This window comes from Borostomias antarcticus, assembly GCF_949987555.1.
Source record: "Borostomias antarcticus genome assembly, chromosome: 18".
In the NCBI taxonomy this organism is placed as follows: Eukaryota; Metazoa; Chordata; class Actinopteri; order Stomiiformes; family Stomiidae; genus Borostomias; species Borostomias antarcticus.
Genome location: NC_140251.1, coordinates 9,131,214 through 9,148,987, shown reverse-complemented (window position 1 = coordinate 9,148,987; position 17,774 = coordinate 9,131,214). Strand labels below are relative to the sequence as shown.

Sequence of the window (17,774 nt, the reverse complement as noted above, 5' to 3'; positions counted from 1 at the left end):
ACGACAGTGAGCCAGGCTGGCAGTACTACCTGGAGCTGCTGATAGACTACAAGAAAGGCTGGCTCAAAATAGACGACTGAAGTCTCTTAGAAAAATTTCATTGCTGCTTTTTAATTGTGTTCCCTTTGTAATGTGCACTACATTTGCAGACTCAAAATAGCCTAGTTTTCATTCCAGCTTTTAACTGTTTAGTCGGTAGGGGTGACAAAATTACAATACCAAACACTATCATTGTTGGTGCCCACACATAGGCATTGGATGCATACTTGCTATTAATTTCACTATCAAAGCTGGAATGAAAACGAGCCTGGTTTTGCTGAACACATGGAAAGTGTGGCTACATTAGAAAATAATTTTGTTAGCAACGAATTTCTCTTACTTTTGAAAAGTTAGGGTCAGTTTGCTCTAATGGACTTTATTATTGTTCTGACACAATGATGAATGACCACTGCTGGTCGTATAATGACCATAGAAGCATATTGGTAAGTCTTGTTAATCCTCTTGTAAATACCATGTCCGTTTTTGTAGATCATTTTCAGATGGTGCGATGTACACGCTGAATGATGAAATGTCGGGAGTATATATTTTTCTTGGAAGGTCTGTCAGAGAATAAAGTGACAGAGATGATCTATTCTTCATCAGACATTCCATTTATCATATGTACTTTACAGGGAACAACCCACTACTTGTTCCCACGGTTTTGGCCTTGGGGCAATTCAATCCTGTATTTCAGAACGACCACCCAGGAGAGAAGCCAGACGGTATTACTAGTAGCTACCTCTGAACCACGCTGCTGAAAATTCATTACCAGTCTCCAGAAATGGACTGTTTTTATTTCTGCCCTCAAATTGTACAGTAATTTAAAGGCCTGCTGTATGAATGTGTTTACACTGTTTTCTTAGATGAGCTTTGTTGGTTGTTGGACCGTATGCTCAGTGTGTTGTGTCCCTCAAATAAATGTTTGAAATCCTGCACGTCTTGTGATTGTTTCCCTGCCTATGAATGTGATTGTTACATTGTTGTTTGCTATAGTAGTGTGATGTTTGCTATCGTAGTGGTATTTAACTTCCAGTCCAGGTTCACTGATCTGTCTTGATTTGAGAAGGACATTAAGCATTTTTTTATTTGACATCCATCACAATCAAAATCACATCACTCCCATAATATCAGTCATATCCCTCACCACCGCAATCACATCACGTCACATGACTCAATACCAAAAGCATCTTTGCAAGATTCTGCACTTTATTTTTCTCCAAAATGGACAACTAATTTCTTCCACATGTTTACACTATGTAAATATGTAAATAACAAACCACTTTTAATAGCATAACGAAAAGGTATATGTAGAAAAGTATTAAAAGTTTTTGGATGTCTCAACCAAATTATAGTAGCTGCTTCAGTTACTTTGAATGTTAACTTGAAATGTTGATGAACAAGCAGACATGGTGAAAACAGACCATGAGCCCTGGGAAGCATGTTGGCCTCACATGGTCACTGCAACAGCTCATGTGCTGAGCCTGCCTGATGCCCTACACAGAATTGCACATCTTTGTCATGATCCATTCAACTTGAATCATCACTGGTGTATCGCCGTGCAGACTACCACTTGCATCTTCACAATCTGCAAGTTACCTTAGTGGAATGAGGTGGAACGCTTTTGCCCAATCACCAAACAAACAAACTTGTCAACATGAATCAATTTTGCTTCTGTTCTGGAAGACAACAGCTCTGGTCATGATCCATTGAATACGCTGAAAATACACTTATGACCAGAAACCTACAGTACATTTGAGTTATTCATATAATTGAAAGCTAGCCTAAACTAAAAACTCAGTGCTCCCATTTATGAGATTTCAATGACATTTATTCAAATCAACAATACGCTTTAAGTTTGCTTTGTTAAAATAATTTGAACACGGGCATTTGGGTGACAACTCCTTATTCCTCAAACAACTTGAACTGGGTGAAAAGCATTGGTTCTGAAAGATTACTGACACTTTGGTGCCACCTTCTGACTTGTAAAGGAAGTTCTACTTGCTTGTCCCCTTTCTGACCGTCTTATAAAGACAGTTGTAGTACTGGGACATATGCCAGCATTTACAAGTAGACAAGCCCGTATCCAGAGGAACCACCTGGTACTAACTGGAGGGGCATTGGCATATAGGAATCACTGTCAAATCTCCCACATTTGTGATAACAGCCTCCACAAATGCATAATAACAGCATTAACAAAGATCCAACTATGAAGAAGAGGCAGTCCAATATTCCTCATCTGACTACTGGGACGTCACGTGAGTCCATCTGCACAGCTTGGTTTAAAGCAATGTTAAGTTTCACTCCAAAATAAGAAAGCTTTCTTCATATAAGCATGGCTGTTATCATCTGCATACCATCCTGATCTCAAAGCCGGAATGATGTGAAGGGCAGGCTGACCCTGTTTGACAGTGGTCTCTAGGCTACTCCAAACACGAGCACCTTAGGGCCGTGCTGTCAGAACATTCCATTACGTTACACTCACTACGTCCCCAAGGTGCATGCAGACCAGGCCCGGTCTGGGCAGGGCAAGAACATAAAAACAAAAACACGAGTGAATGTCACTCAATTTGGCTCTTGTAAATAATTAGTAGTGTCATTCTTAAATGTTTAAGATCTCTAAAAACAACTTGGTGTGTACAGGTAGAGGGTTAGCATAGAGGGAGAAGGCTAGTGCATTCTGTCAGTTCTTTCCCTCTGAATTTGTCAAGCATTGTGCTCTTTTACAGGGCCTCCATCTCAGAACTTGGCAGTAGGACTGAAGCTTTCCTCAGATCCCCCTGTTCAGCTCTGCTGTTAATGTGACTGCTGTAGCCTCCCTCCACACAGCTTTCTCTGGAGCTCTAGGGTATGAAGGATGATGGTGGAGAGGTTGCCAACAATTAATTACATTAATGCCAACAATCAACCCTCCCAAATTCCCATTAACCGGATTCTAACAATGCCAATATTGGTAAAGAATAAATATGTCTGAGTTAAATTATGCACAAGCATGCCACTCTTGCTCTTAACCATCATGCATCTGCATCATTTGCAGCTTAAAAAATACAGATGTTTTTTCTGACAATGTTTTTCAATTTCTTTCTTCTTTTACCAAAATGTCTTGCCCTTTCCAATCAGCTGATCAACAATATGATCTTACCACATAGAGCAGAAATGGCCAGGACGGTTAAAGCTGTCGAAAAACATGTACAGGAGTTTCTCTTCTAAGTTCAAAACAAAACATGGAAACATTCCAGCAGAGAAAGTTTAAATAAAAAAAAAAACAGAGCAGGAGGAAAAAGAGATGTTTAAGGGGGAGATGTTACACAAACCAAGAGAGGAGGTATGTTTTACACAGACTCCACTGTGTTGCTAACAATACTGTAGTACATTTAATATTCTACCTTTTTATTTAAATATAATGTATTTTGAAGTTTCCATTAAAGAAAAATGAAGGGAAAGGATGCAACAGAGGGTGGGGTTTGGGGGGGTGGGGGCGGAGGTGAGGTTTGGCCCAGGAAGTGTGGCGGAGGGCGGGGTTTTGTCGAGGGGAGGTGGCGGGGGCCCGTCTTGTCCTGCTGATCGGCAGCAGAGCTCTAGTCTGTAATGAAACTCAAAGAGTCTGTGGTGTGCGGACGGCGTGCCCTCAATCCTCAATGTACTCCCACAGGTCTTTCTCAATCCTCAATGTACTCCCACAGGTCTTTCTCGTAGCCTTCATGCACGTGCTGTAGCAGCACTCTTCGTCGACTCTCACAGTATCTACAGACACAGGGGAGAAGGGTTTGAGGGAGAAGGGTTTGTGGGAGCAGGACTGTTCAGTCCTCCCTAATCTGGAGTCGCGCCACAATACATGGACAGAAGGACGGAGCTGGTACATTAGCCTACCTTTCAAATCCAGCTGCATTATTTCATTGTGAGCGTATAATCAGGACTAAATGAAAAAACTCATTTAAATAAACTTAGCCGTTTGTGTAATAAAAACCTCTAGCGAGTTGTCGGTAGCATATCTGTCACACAAGGTGCCATTTACTTAGACTTTCTTCCATGCTAACTTTTCCCAGAGGTTTTTATTACACAAAGCATTACTTGAAAAGTAAAAATAGCACTAGCATTACTTGAAAAGTAGAAATCTGTGGTCAGTGACCAATCAGAATCCAAATCAGCCTCTCAGCACAGCCTACTATCTGTGCAGGCCAATCACCATCCGGTCGTCCACGAATATCATAGTTCCTGCTGTAGCGAGAGCTTGGTACTCAGAATATCCTTGGCCAGACCCACCTGTATTTATCTTGTACTTTCTGCTTGATGTCCTGCAGGGAGTCCTGGGAGATGTCTCGCTCCAGGTATCCAGATAGCGTCTCGGTGGCATTCTCCAAGTCAGCCTGGTTGTTCTGACACCACACACACAATCATCAGACAGGGTGGTGTTCAGTCATGATTACTCAACCCTCTCACTACCTGTATATCTCTCTCTCTTACACACACAGACACACAAACACACAGACACACACACATACAGACACACACACAAACAAACACACAGAAACAGAGACACACTCACAAACACAGACACACACACGCACACACAGACACACACACACACACACAACCACACACAGACAGACACAGACAGACACACACACACACACACGCGCAGACAGATACACATACACACACGCACACATACAGACACATACACACAAACACACAAAAGATATTGGTGACAGGTCAGCCTTTCCAGGACATTGCCACTGTACAGTACCTCGAAGATAATAGACTGGTTGTTCTTCTTGAGGTAGAAGGCGAAGACGTAGGTGAACATGAGCGTGGAGCGGCACTGGCACAGCACGTCCACTGCCTTCTTCAGGAACTGGACCTCGATCCAGGACATGTTGTGCTGCTGCATCTCCTCCATTTTCTGCTTGACCTGGGCGTAGAGCTTGTGCTCGAAGCGCAGGCTCTGCATGTGGTTCATGTAGCGGTTGCAGTAGAACAGGTACCTCTGCAGGGCGGCCCGGGATCGCTGCAGGGCGCACGCCTGGCTTTAATTACAATGGAAACGGAGCCGCCCGCCAACGGGCCTTCGTCTGCGCCCTGTCTACTCTGACGACTACACGCCGAGAGCCCGAGTACGCTAGGACAGAACTCAAATGTCGGTAATAAAGGGAGAATGCATAAATCACCCTGAGGTTTAGAGAGAACGAATGAATTAAAAAGTAGCCATATGCCAAAATGTTGTCTCTGATGCCTCTCCGAAAGTTAATTATTGATAATTACCTCCTGGGCGTCCCTGGCTGCTTTGGCGTCGTCTTCGTTGTAGCGATTGCAGTTGTACCTGTGGGTCAAGAGATGACCGATCAGCGAAATAGAACCACATTACATTTTCTTGTTTGTAAGAGACAGTGTGCTGCTGGACTCACCAGGCTGACCCGTGTGGCTCCCACGGACCCAGGCAGACCCAGCAGAACTCAGCTTTGCAGTTCTGGTTCCGGCACACCATGTGATTGCAGCCGCCGTCTTTCTCAATTGTCACGTGGCATTTGGGGCATTCCTGTCAAGGGGAAGACAGCCGATGAGTTTCCGTATTGACTCCACGTCACATGGCCAGAAACATCAGGCAATACGATCTAGTGAACTACTGTAGGCTGTTCTACTATCATATGATCTGGTGAACTAGACTGTTCTATCATATGATCTGGTGAACTAGACTGTTCTATCATATGATCTGGTGAACTAGGCTGTTCTATCATATGATCTGGTGAACTAGGCTGTTCTATCATATGATCTGGTGAACTAGACTGTTCTATCATATGATCTGGTGAACTAGGCTGTTCTATCATATGATCTGGTGAACTAGCCTGTTTTATCATGATCTGGTGAACTAGACTGTTTTATCATGATCTGGTGAACTAGACTGTTTTATCATATGATCTGGTGAACTAGACTGTTCTATCATATGATCTGGTGAACTAGACTGTTCTATCATATGATCTGGTGAACTAGACTGTTCTATCATATGATCTGGTGAACTAGACTGTTCTATCATATGATCTGGTGAACTAGACTGTTTTATCATGATCTGGTGAACTAGACTGTTCTATCATATGATCTGGTGAACTAGGCTGTTCTATCATATGATCTGGTGAACTAGACTGTTCTATCATATGATCTGGTGAACTAGACTGTTTTATCATGATCTGGTGAACTAGACTGTTCTATCATATGATCTGGTGAACTAGGCTGTTCTATCATATGATCTGGTGAACTAGACCGTTCTATCATATGATCTGGTGAACTAGACCGTTCTATCATATGATCTGGTGAACTAGACCGTTCTACTATCATACCTTGGTATTCGCTGCAATCCAGTTGGATGTTTCACTGTCATCGTCACATTTCTTGATCCATTTCCTCAGCCACTACAAAACAACATTTTGAGAGAATATCAACATGGGCACAAATGGTCCCTTTTGGTATTGTGACCATACACAGCTGTATTAGCAGACAAATGGCAGGTCAATACACAGGGGGATAGGAGGCGTGCTTTACTGCTGCCACTAACAATACCAACCTCCTAGGAGTTCCCACTGTGGGTAGAAAGCCAGTCTGCTCTTATGCTCTTTATTCAAACAAAATCACACAATGGCTGGTTCTCACTAAGCAGGACTACACCATACTGGAGTCATTGTTTCAAAACCAGGGATAAAAAGTAAAAGAAAAGTCAACTGACAAAGCTCAATGAGTTAAGTTATGTTTTCTAGTAGCTGCATATTCATGTTGCTCCCAGACAGATACTTTATAACTGAGAATGTCTGGCATACCTTACACTTGACAGGATCATGCCAGTTCTCTCCACAGTTGAAGCTGCAATGGAAAATACATCACAATGGCATTTGTTATTCAATATTCAGGCTAATTTACTGGCAACAGAACAGCAGGATTTCCTGGTTCCTACATCTTTTTACACTATCAAGTGGCTTAGGCTATGAAAAGGACATGAAAACGAGGTCACTGGAGGCGATCCGTATTAAAATTATGTTCTAGCAGGGATTAAGGAAAACCTGAAGGAAATGGGTCCCAGGGGAGCCTGCTGTAACAAGGCCCCAGAGGGGTATGGTGTATGGCAGCTCTTCCATGACAGTGACTTGGCAGTGGGGCTTGGTGCCGGCTCACGCGCCAACTCCTTTGTGCTCCTGGTGGCACAGACAGGTCTTGGCGCCAGGGGACTCTTGTCGTCTGTAATCTGATCCTGGGTAAAAACCAAGTGAGCTCGTTCATGGAGATCTCTTACCAGAACTGACGACCACACTTGCACCTCACAGGCCTGGCGTCTGGGTACTGGACTTTGACAACATGGTGGCAGTCTGGGGCAGGACACCACTTTAACAGTCGATTGCACTAGAGGAAGATACAAAGGTGGGAATTACAACATAAAAAAAATTAGTGAGTGCGTTTGGATTGATCTATAACAGCATAACAGACTCATAGGCAACATGCTAGCTTACCTCTACAAAACTATTGGTAATTAAATGTTGGTACTTCAACTTCACTTTTGAATCTGTTATGAGTCGCCTGGAAGGAAATCGAAAACAAGCCGGCATTACAATCAATCAAAATTCAAGTTGTGCTTTGGCTGCATGTAGTCGCCCGCCCAAAACAAAATGTTGTTTGGTAAACTGCTCCACTCACTGCATGATCATTTGAAGGAACCATCTCTCAAAATCGTCAGGTTAACAGTCATGGAGTAACATCCACAATGTGTATAACATACAGTACAACATGCAGCCTATAACATACAGTACATTCATAACAGGCTGGCGAGGGAACACAGAGGCCTAACACAAGTTACACACACAATTACTGCAACATTTAACAAGCAAGATGCCACATGCACAGCAGGTTCTAACCCGACAACACATTCTCAGGTCAAGCAAGTACTGAGATTAGGGTGCAGGTTAAGACAACTACCGCTGGCCACAGAGCAGGGCCAAAATTTGAGCACCAGAGTTTAGTTCCTTCCCCAATGTGGGTGGAAATTCAAATGAATATGCATAGCAGCAGTCACATGTAGACTATTGGATAAAGTTTTAAAACCCTAGATTATAGCCTACATTCATGCTAATCCCTTAAAAAACTCTGCAGATAAAGCAGGCAGGTCTGACAGATGCTCCCCAATGATTTCATAATGGTTCAAATCGGCTACTTCGGTCAACATTATCAGTTCAAACATGTGACTGAAAAATGGCTAGTAGTCACAACTTCACCCCACTGCTTTCTCTCCACAGAGCAGATATGCCAAGTCCTAACACCTGGTGAGAAAACTAGCAAACCACTGGCCCAGGAACCAGCCTACACCAAGGGAGCACGGGCAACAGATGGAAGTCAGCATAGGAAAAGAACTTCACATCATATCTTAATTCATTTCATCACATATCAGAAAACAAATGGGGGGATACTCACATCACTGTGTTGTCATCAACCAAAATATCACAACTGTGAGCTGGACAGGATATGGTCTGGAAAGACAAGACGGAGAGCAAGTAAGTACTACAATGCTCATTTGAAAAATGCATAATTTTTGGCCATGAAAATTGTTAGTCTGTCATCATAGCCTTTAGAGCAATCATCAAAATGCTTTTACCTGTCCCATTCCTTCCTCTATAATTTTGGTGGTCAGGTAATCCCCCCAGCACTGCATGCAGAACTTGTGTCCACACTCAAGGCCAGTGAAATACTGTGAAACAGACATTCATTTTGATTTGAAACAAAACACTGCATAAAACAAATAAGCCTCAAGTCACCAACCAAATACAAGGGCAATACAGAGCATTTATGTCCAGAGCTGCAAATCCTAAATGCCTTCACTGGAGCCATGGATAACATTTGACAGATGTGCCAGAAGACTTCTAAGGAGTTTTTGCTGTGGTTTTTTTTGGTACGACTAATCAAACAATAAATCCCTTGATGTTTTTTTTATTTATTTTAGAATTTGTATCACATGGAATCACTGGCAATGCCTACCCAAACCGCTGTTTCCTCCCAGCGCTGGGATTTTACCAATCCTTTAACTTGGATAAAAAATAAAGGGAATATTGGAACTTTCCACAGCAAACACACAACACCATTTCCATTCACCATCTCTCACAGTTTAAACAGATTTGAAACCTAATCCCCCCGTACATACTTAAGACTGAAAACATGGACATGACAAAAATCAGTGAAATGATCATCCACCTCCTGGGATAGGCATTTCTGTGTGAACACACCCTCTGAATTAAAACGTCCAATTCGAGCCAGTGAACGTCATTCTGGCCAAGTTGTTCATCAGTGATGCTGTGTGGATCCATTTTGAACATAAGATACCACAGAATCACTGCACATTGTGAAAGTTACATTTTGACTAGACATTCTCCTAAATGGACCCAGGTGCTAGCACTGTGCAGAGGATTTAGTCAAAGCTAATCATAGTAGGACCTAATGGTCTCATAAATACTGTACGTATTTAAGGCTGGTGTTGACTGGAGGTGAGAGGACAGAGACGACAACCTTCTTCTTCTAGGAGATCTTATCTGATTCTGATGTTATGTGTATGAAGGAGAGTGAAGGACCTTGAATCTTTGAGGAACTGCTCACCGGCCTAGCAGGATTCAGTGTCTCTCGTTTGTGTACACATTGGAGTAAAACCATTAAAATCAAGATGGTCGTTCGCTTTATCTTTAATTCCTGAAACATCACATCCCCCTGGAAAATACCCAACCACTGCAAGCACATAAGCCCCCCGGAAAACCACAGCCAAAACCACCACGACACACTGTTCCAATTATATAGCTCCCATAGACCCCTGTTTAGACTTGGTTTTAAAATGCGTATTGGACGATCAGATCACAAGTGGACAGCAAGACACATCATCGTTTATACCTGTGTCTATCATGCGTCTCCAAATGTGTCCAGCTGACCACTTGTGTTCGTATATAGTAACCATAGTAACTCAGTCACTCCTGCCTGCGTGAGTGTCGCACAGCTGTTCCATGTAAACTAATCAATAATCAGTCAGTTGGGATTCGAGCAGATTGGAAAAAAAAGTGTGCATGAAACCGAAGATGTTTGAAGAACTAATGACAATAGTCGGACTATTCCAACTGTTTCGATTGATAGGACAAGTCATTTACAACTTGAAAAAGAGAGAAGGATAAGGCGAAAAAGGAGAAAAATGATCCTGCATTGATGACGTATTTTCCTGTTACATCCTTGTCAGGGGCGCATCAGGACACATTAGAGTTTAGACTACTAAAGATATGTGGTCAAATGCATCCCAGACCACCTCAGCAAGTGGTTTGAGGAAACATTTCACAAAACGTTTTTATGGTCGTTCACACTTGTATTTAGTGCTGTCCACTTTGAATATGATCGTCCAAAATGCATTCTAAAACCAAGTCTAAACAGGGCCATAGTTTCCTATGGGAGCGCACACACTGACTTCGGCTGCTGGCTATATAATAGGAACGTTGTGGCGTGGCGCTTTCGGCTGTGGTTTGCAGGGGGCTATAGACTAATCTACAGGTCAGTCTACATTCATATAATTGGCCAGCTGGTTTTTCCATCAACACAGGCTCTCATAAGCCAATTAATTCTATGAACTCTGTCCAACAAACCTGCTTTGTTCTCAACCTTACTGCTTTGTATAGAGATAGAACAATTCAGTGACACAATTAGCCGCAAAAGCATCTAATTTGATGTCCCCTCTGGTAATCCTGATTTCATAGCTGCACTGCTGCATCAATCAGTTGAAGACCAATATCTACGCTACACAGCACCTCAGTGGACTGGGGTCAAATAATGCATTACAATCCTTTGAAATAAGTTAGTTGAGCTTGACTGACACTATGGGACCAAGTGGATACAATCCTTAAATATGTACCCCAGCCACTGTGCGCCAGGCTCAAGGACACATTCAAAGGATTTCAAATTCTATGTGGCCTAGATCTACCTCTCACATCTGCCCTTCTCTAGCTTCTTATTACTCTATGTGTCAACACATATACTGTAATACAACCTAGCCTTGACTTTGGTAGTAAGATGCTTCAGGCCTGATTGGCCTACTCACAGGTCCTGAGAATCAGGCAAGAGAGGTGCTAACATCCAAGCTCAAGACAGGTAAATGAGTTGTTGCAAAATGCCAAGAAACAATGCCATCCCCATGATGAGAGAACTGACCGAGTTAGGGTAGTTTAGGTAGCAGATCTGGCATGGTAAGTCCTGTGCAGATGATCTTGTGTTCATTGGGCGTGTCCGAGACTTCTTACTGGGGTTGATGACATGACACTCTGAAAACAGCTTGTCCAAGTTACCATCAAAGTACCTGAAAAGAGAATTAACAAGACAATAAGACAATCTCTAAAAAGACTGGTCATATATTATGCTTTAAAAGTGCCAAAGTTAAAACATCTCAAAAAAAATAAATTAAATAAATAAATACGTGCCTCTCCATTAGCTTCTCTTTATCCCAGTTGAAGTGACTAAGAAGTATTCTGGTAATAGTTGCAGGATTCTAAAAAAGAGACACTGCTGTGATTTTGGTGTACTGTGGTGCATACAGAGGGTACAGTATGCACCATAAGCAATTTAGACAACAGTTTGACAGTTACTATATATTCCCAGGACTACCAGTAGACTATAGTGATATGATATATCACAAGATATGATATCTAAATATTCTACAATTACTAATGATGAAAATTCTTAATCACACATCCTGTCCTGCACGTCTAATGTTGTTTCCTTCAGTGCATCATCAACCTAAACAAATTCCTAGTATGTGTGGCGATAAACTGATCTGAATCTGAAAAAAAGCCTATGAAACTGCATCTATTTTTGCTGTTGAAAAAAGATTTGGTTCCAAGGACTAGCTTTCAGCACAGTCCAGCACAGGTCTGTCAGTGTAGGTCAAATACCATTGCATCAGCAACATTGCCTTTATATTTCTCTAATTAGCTTAAATGGCTGCTATTATTCAGCCCACATTATCAAACAACAGCAACGTTTATCCACCGTCAAGAGCACAATCTGACCCCATCATGTAACTAAGGCTGCGTTATAGAAAGAATGCGACAGATACATCACACAACAATTACACAAAACATAAAGAACAAATACAGTGTTAAAATGGATGGTGCTTGCTTGCTGTTAAAAATATACAAAGCGTGGAGAAAGAGGCAAACTGCAATTGTAGCGTACAATAATGGCATCATTTACCAAATCATCTCCACAAGCTTACATTAGCTGGCTCGCTATGCTACATGAAAGAAGAAAAACACACCATTGCAGTTCTTTGACATGACATAGCTAGCCAGCCATACATTGGGTCTAAATCTGTCAGATACTAGGCCTATCACGTAACGCACAGGTACTGGTACATGTTATATGTCAAGTTAGATTAACGTTAGCTAACGTTAGCCAACTATGTAAGTTAGCAAAATAGGTTAGCTAACTACTTTTCACAGGCGACAGCTAGCTAGCTATACGTGTTGTTTGTCTCTTTCCGAGAACTGGTAACGTTAGTGTAGTGGCAACGTAACGTTGATTGGTTTAGTGATTAGCTAGCTAGCTACTGTTGGCTAGCTAACTAAACTAGCATTAGCTAATCACTACGGCTTAGTTGCTAGCTAATGTTATCTAACCAACGTCACCTAGCCACTAGCACTAGCTGGCTAGGTGACGTGAACTTAGTTAGCTAACTAGACTATAACGTTAGCTAAACGTTATCTAACTTGTTAGCGTCCTAGTGGCCTGCTTTGCTAACAGTCATCGTCCCCGGTGTTTCCTGCAGCTGATATCCCCTGGATATGGTTACCTTACCTGGATGACCTCGTTGACCTCCCTGATACACTCGACCATATGCTGGAGGATCTGTTCGGCAGTCAGCACTTCGAAGCGGTAGTCCTCCTCGTCCTGACCGGGCCCGGTGCCGCTTCCTCCGGTCTCCCCGCACTCATCCCGCTCCCCGCCGGCCAGGAGAGGATCGACCAGCTCCACCTCTCCGAGCTCCAGGCCGTCGTCCTCCAGCTCTTCTGCACTGTCTTCGCTGCATTCCTCTTCCTCGTCGTCGAATTCATAATTATAACCCTCGTCTGAGTCCATTACTAGGGTTATTATGAACCCGTGACAAGCAGACCTAACAACTATGGGTAGGTAACGCTGGAAGAGGACAATACGGAAAGCTAGCTAGCTCAACTGGTCGAGGCTGCTATTCTTCAGCTGCAGCAGAAATAACAACAAAACGTCGCCCGCTACTGGGCCAACAAAGACAGGCAGCTCAGACCCGACGTCATCTGGATTAGTTTGGGGGCGGGGGGAGGTTATGTATTAGTGTTTAATGATGATGTCGTATGCAAATGTCATTTATTTGCATTAAACTATGTGCACTATGTGCCTTTACTTGACATCACATGAAAATAAAACTTTTTAATGTTGTTTTCTTAAACAATTTTTATTTGTACTTTTTAATAGGATCTTAGGCTATAGCATAGCTACATATTCGATTTCTTCACGTTTCAGTTTATCAGATTAAATGATCTTATCTAATACATAATACACTTTTTTCAATCATTTAATAAACAAAATATATGTCGATGTATTGTTAATATTTTATTTTGGGCCTCTATATGAGTGTTGGATTGTCTATGGTCCTACCGGTCGGTTGTGTAAATGTTGCTGGCCGAACACCTGTATCTCTCTGTTGTCACCACAAGAGGCAGTAGTCCCTCCACAACTAGCAATGAATCAATCAATCAGTCAATCAAAGCTTTATTTGTATAGCGCATTTCATACCCAGAGGCAACACAATGCGCTTTACAGAGAACAAGGGAGGTGGGCATACGACCCACTCTCTACATATTCCAATGAATGTACTGTAACTAACTTTACAAGGATTCCGATGATTCCTGTAATGTAAGTTGCATCATTTGTATTTGCACTGTTTTGACATTATTATTTATGTTTTTTGTCGACCTTTGAATAAATTTGGCATAGAAATGTTTTCTGACATCCGCAGTCTTTTTATGATATATGATTGTAATTCCACATTTAGCCTATGTTACATAGGCCACACGTTTGATACGCTCACTAAACAATCTAAACATTAGATTTTAGACATTTTAGAACGTATATTTTACCACATAGTACCGTTAGCTGCATAGAACGGGAATCGTCACGTTAGCCTAAGTTACGCTTCTTGAAAAGTGTCGCTCAACAAAATGTTGCTTGACAAAACAAAAAAGTGAAAAGTGTTAGGCTACTCAACATCTATCATTTTTTCTTCAGGTGACACTTCTCGTCGTCTCCATGGCATCAGTGACCCAGAGAGTTTTGGCTGCCACGCACAGCTACTTGTGTGAAAAGTGAGACATACGAGGGCAAAGACCGCGAATCGTCATGCCTCGTGGCAAAAGAAGTGTCTGACCTCTGGAAGACCACAACTCCTAGCGGTGGTAACATCTCCGGCGAATTCACACTGGAGGAGTTCGCTGCTGCCTTCCAGCATGTAAAGCCAGGGAAAGCTCTGGAGCCTGATTCTATCTGCCCGGAGCTTATACTCCATGTCCATGCCGCGCCTGTCTTGAAGTCCTGGTTAAGAGCGTTCCTCTCTTCCTGCTTGTGCCAACTCAAGATCCCCAGAATCTGGAGAAGAGCCCTAGTTGTCGCAATCCCTAAGCCGAACAAGCCTGAAGGGGACCCCAAGAGTTACCGCCCCATCTCTCTGTTATACATCCCCTTCAAAATCCTTGAGCATCTCACCTACGCCCGCATTGAACCAATCATCGACCCGCTGCTCCCACAGGAGCAGGCTGGGTTCCAACGCGGGAGATCAACTATAGATCAAGTTACTTTGATGACTCATGGCACCGCGGCCTCACCTGCAAGCTGCACCGCCTGCTGCCGGACAGGCACATGGTCAACATGACTATGGAGCTTGTGATGTAGTTTCGTTAAAGGGGCTTTTGAGACAGAATGCCACCAGTTACAGTAATTTCATTGCTGACCATATCAAGCTAGTTCAGACTGCAAGTGACTCTGTACCAGTGTATATTTAGATACGGCCAAAGGTGATACCGTTGGATGAAAGGTCAGTCTAAGGGTCATAGAAGTTGAGGAAAGGTCAGAGGAGTCTCAATTGACGTTGTCAGCAAAAGAGCCGTCAACAGCAGCTGTAGGGTTGGGTAATCAGAAAGTAGATATAGGTCAGTTCCCTAGCAGGTCTAATCTTGAACTGGTTTTGTGCCAATCATCGCTTCTCACCATAACTAAAGAATTGTCAGGTGACCAGCCTCTACTAGCCACCCCTCCATTAAACAGTATAAAGTTGACCCACGGGAATGGAGGGGTGCGCTGAACCTCGTAGCTCTGTTGGCTTAGGCTATCTTACTCTGGCTTTAGCTTAGCTTAGCAAGCTAGCATGTCAGCATGCTAGCTCCACCTGTTGTCCACATCTACTCATCTGTATACGGTATGATTCATTGTCTAATCCTGTTACGTATCTGTGTTGTACTAAGCTATGTGTCAAATCTATATTGAACCTTGCCAAAAGCTTGGTTGCTGTATTGTGTTTTGATATATGCTAATTCTATGTAAATAAACACCAGAAAGATTTCTCTTCTCAGCATTCATTGATCAGTAAGGTTTAATCAAGGTTCCCCAACATCACTTGTCCAAAACCGCAGCTTCACCCTCACCACCGGTAGCGGACAGCGAAGCAGGCTGCAACGCCTTAAGAACGGCGTCTCCCAGGGATCTGTCCTCGCCCCCCTCCTTTATAGCATCTACACCTACGACCTGCCGATCTCAGTCTCGAGGAAGTATGCCTATGCAGACGACCTTGCGCACTTGTACTGGCAGGCAGTGGAGGAGACATTGAGTCAGGAATCGCAGACACTTGGGGCATACCTCCGGTGATTGGCGATTGAAGCTCAGCAAGGCAAAGACGGTGTCGGCGGCCTTCCATCTTACCAACAAGGAAGCCAAACGTGAGCTCCGAGTGCACATCGATGGAACACTCCTGCCATGCAGCAACGAACCAACCTATCTAGGCGTGACATTGGACATTCTACTCGACCAGTGAATACTGCGCATGGGTTTGGTGCCGTAGCGTTCACACCCGCCTCATCGACCCACCTATTAACGAAGCCTTGTGCATCGTGACAGGATGCCTGCGTCCCACTCCTGTGGACAACCTTCCCATCCTTGCAGGCATCCAGCCCGCTGGCCTCTGCTGCACAGGAACCACAGCACGTCTCGCTTGCCGGGCCGTGGAGCCTAACCACCTGCTCCACAACAGGCTCACTGTAACAGCAGAGCCTCCCTGGCGTCTCAAGTCGAGACACCCTTTTGTGCACGGGATGTCCTGCAGCAATGCAGAGATCTTCACATCAGCGAGGCAGAATGGGCGGACCACACCTGGTGTGCGGAGTGGGAAGCAAACACCTCCAGACTCTGTGATTTCAATCAATCAATCAATCAATCAAAGCTTTATTTGTATAGCGCATTTCATACCCAGAGGCAACACAATGCGCTTTACAGAGAACAAGGGAGGTGGGCATATGACCCACCCCTACATATTCCAGAGGGAAGCAAAAAAACTGTAATCACCCGGGGGCCAGATAAGGGAGCTGTAAAAATTCTTCCCTGACCCCTCTCAACAAGGCGATCGAGCAAGCTCCTGGAGTATGTTTGTCTACCGGCTAAGAACATTTATAAAGCAATATATTACATTAAATTACATTTCAGAGTAAGAGAGGCTAAAAAAGCATCATAGGAGAGACATGGCAAATACTGGTGTGTGTTTGCTATGGCCCAGGCCTAAAGCTGGAAGTGGGCTGATGTATGTCTGTGTGTGTGTGTGTTAACTAAATGCTACGACATCCACAGCAGATACAGGGGTATCTATCGGACTCAGGGAGGTCTGCTGGTGACAGTGGGGCATCCACTGGACCTGGTTAGAAGATAGGAGGGAGAGAGAGAGGCACTAGGGAGAGGTAAGGCAGAACAGGGTTAGTAGCACACAGAGCCATAAAAGCAACACGGACACTTCCGCTCATCGATGCACAGATGGGGCTTGGTATCTTGTGCGGCATGCGAGTGTGGCGCCGAGGAACAAACCGCAGACCATGTCATCCAGGACTGTCCTATATATCGGACACCCAACGGAATGCGTGGCCTGACGGTTGTGGATGACGAAACGGTGACATGGCTCCTGGAGGTGTGCCCGGATATATAGCCCGGGTGACCCCTCACCCAGGCTTGTAGTGGTAAAAGGATAGCCCCTCAGCCCCCCCTCAGCCTGGGGGGGAGAGAAACATCGAAACCCACATGAAGAAGAGCCCTCGGTTCAAATCAGTTTTATTTGGTGACAATAGCCAGCCTTTCAGAAGCAGTCTCTCATTCAAGTAGGCTTGAACTAGTTGTGCATTCAAGGGCCTATAATGACTTCAGATTTTCTCCAGCACTGGGTATTTTTTTACGCCCATAATATGAACTATGAGCTCATAGAATCACAGAATATTTTGTGGCAAGCGCAATGCCTGCCTATCTGCGATAGCAACAGGCAAGCTAATCAAGCACACATTGGTGCATTGAAAATTCACCATAATGCAGGAATTGAATATACATGATACATTGAACATGGAAACAGTACTACCAGTTTATCAGTATTACCTGAGTACATTTCAACCTGCTGCCATCAGTGCTCGGTTAACTTCTAC

The 17,774-nt window shown here is 43.6% G+C and overlaps 1 protein-coding gene across 2 annotated transcripts; it reads right to left on the bottom strand.

Moving 5' to 3' along the window:
* Positions 1 to 1,324: 1,324 nt before the first annotated feature.
* arih1 (ariadne ubiquitin-conjugating enzyme E2 binding protein homolog 1) lies at positions 1,325 to 13,222 on the bottom strand. 2 transcript variants are annotated; one of them, XM_084452544.1, is made up of 14 exons: positions 12,877 to 13,222; positions 11,502 to 11,569; positions 11,236 to 11,380; positions 8,663 to 8,755; positions 8,482 to 8,537; positions 7,527 to 7,593; positions 7,313 to 7,419; positions 6,843 to 6,885; positions 6,369 to 6,440; positions 5,442 to 5,572; positions 5,299 to 5,356; positions 4,784 to 5,044; positions 4,300 to 4,412; positions 1,325 to 3,780 (listed from the first exon to the last, which is right to left on the bottom strand). In XM_084452544.1, the coding sequence occupies exons 1-14, from the start codon at positions 13,156 to 13,158 to the stop codon at positions 3,696 to 3,698; spliced, it is 1,581 nt and encodes a 526-aa protein (XP_084308670.1). In that variant the 5' UTR covers positions 13,159 to 13,222; the 3' UTR covers positions 1,325 to 3,695. The 2 variants fall into 2 exon arrangements, with proteins under 2 accessions (XP_084308670.1, XP_084308671.1); XM_084452545.1 differs by lacking the exons at positions 11,236 to 11,380; positions 11,502 to 11,569.
* Positions 13,223 to 17,774: the final 4,552 nt, after the last annotated feature.

What these genes read in the sequence shown, in the direction of transcription:
- arih1 (XM_084452544.1), bottom strand. Translation starts at nt 13,158, where the DNA reads ATGGACTCAGACGAGGGTTATAATTATGAATTCGACGACGAGGAAGAG. An exon ending in TAGAGGAAGGAATGGGACAG is followed by an intron (nt 8,538 to 8,662) that starts GTAAAAGCATTT and finishes TTGTCTTTCCAG; the next exon opens with ACCATATCCTGTCCAGCTCA. An exon ending in GGATTGCAGCGAATACCAAG is followed by an intron (nt 5,573 to 6,368) that starts GTATGATAGTAG and finishes TCCCCTTGACAG; the next exon opens with GAATGCCCCAAATGCCACGT.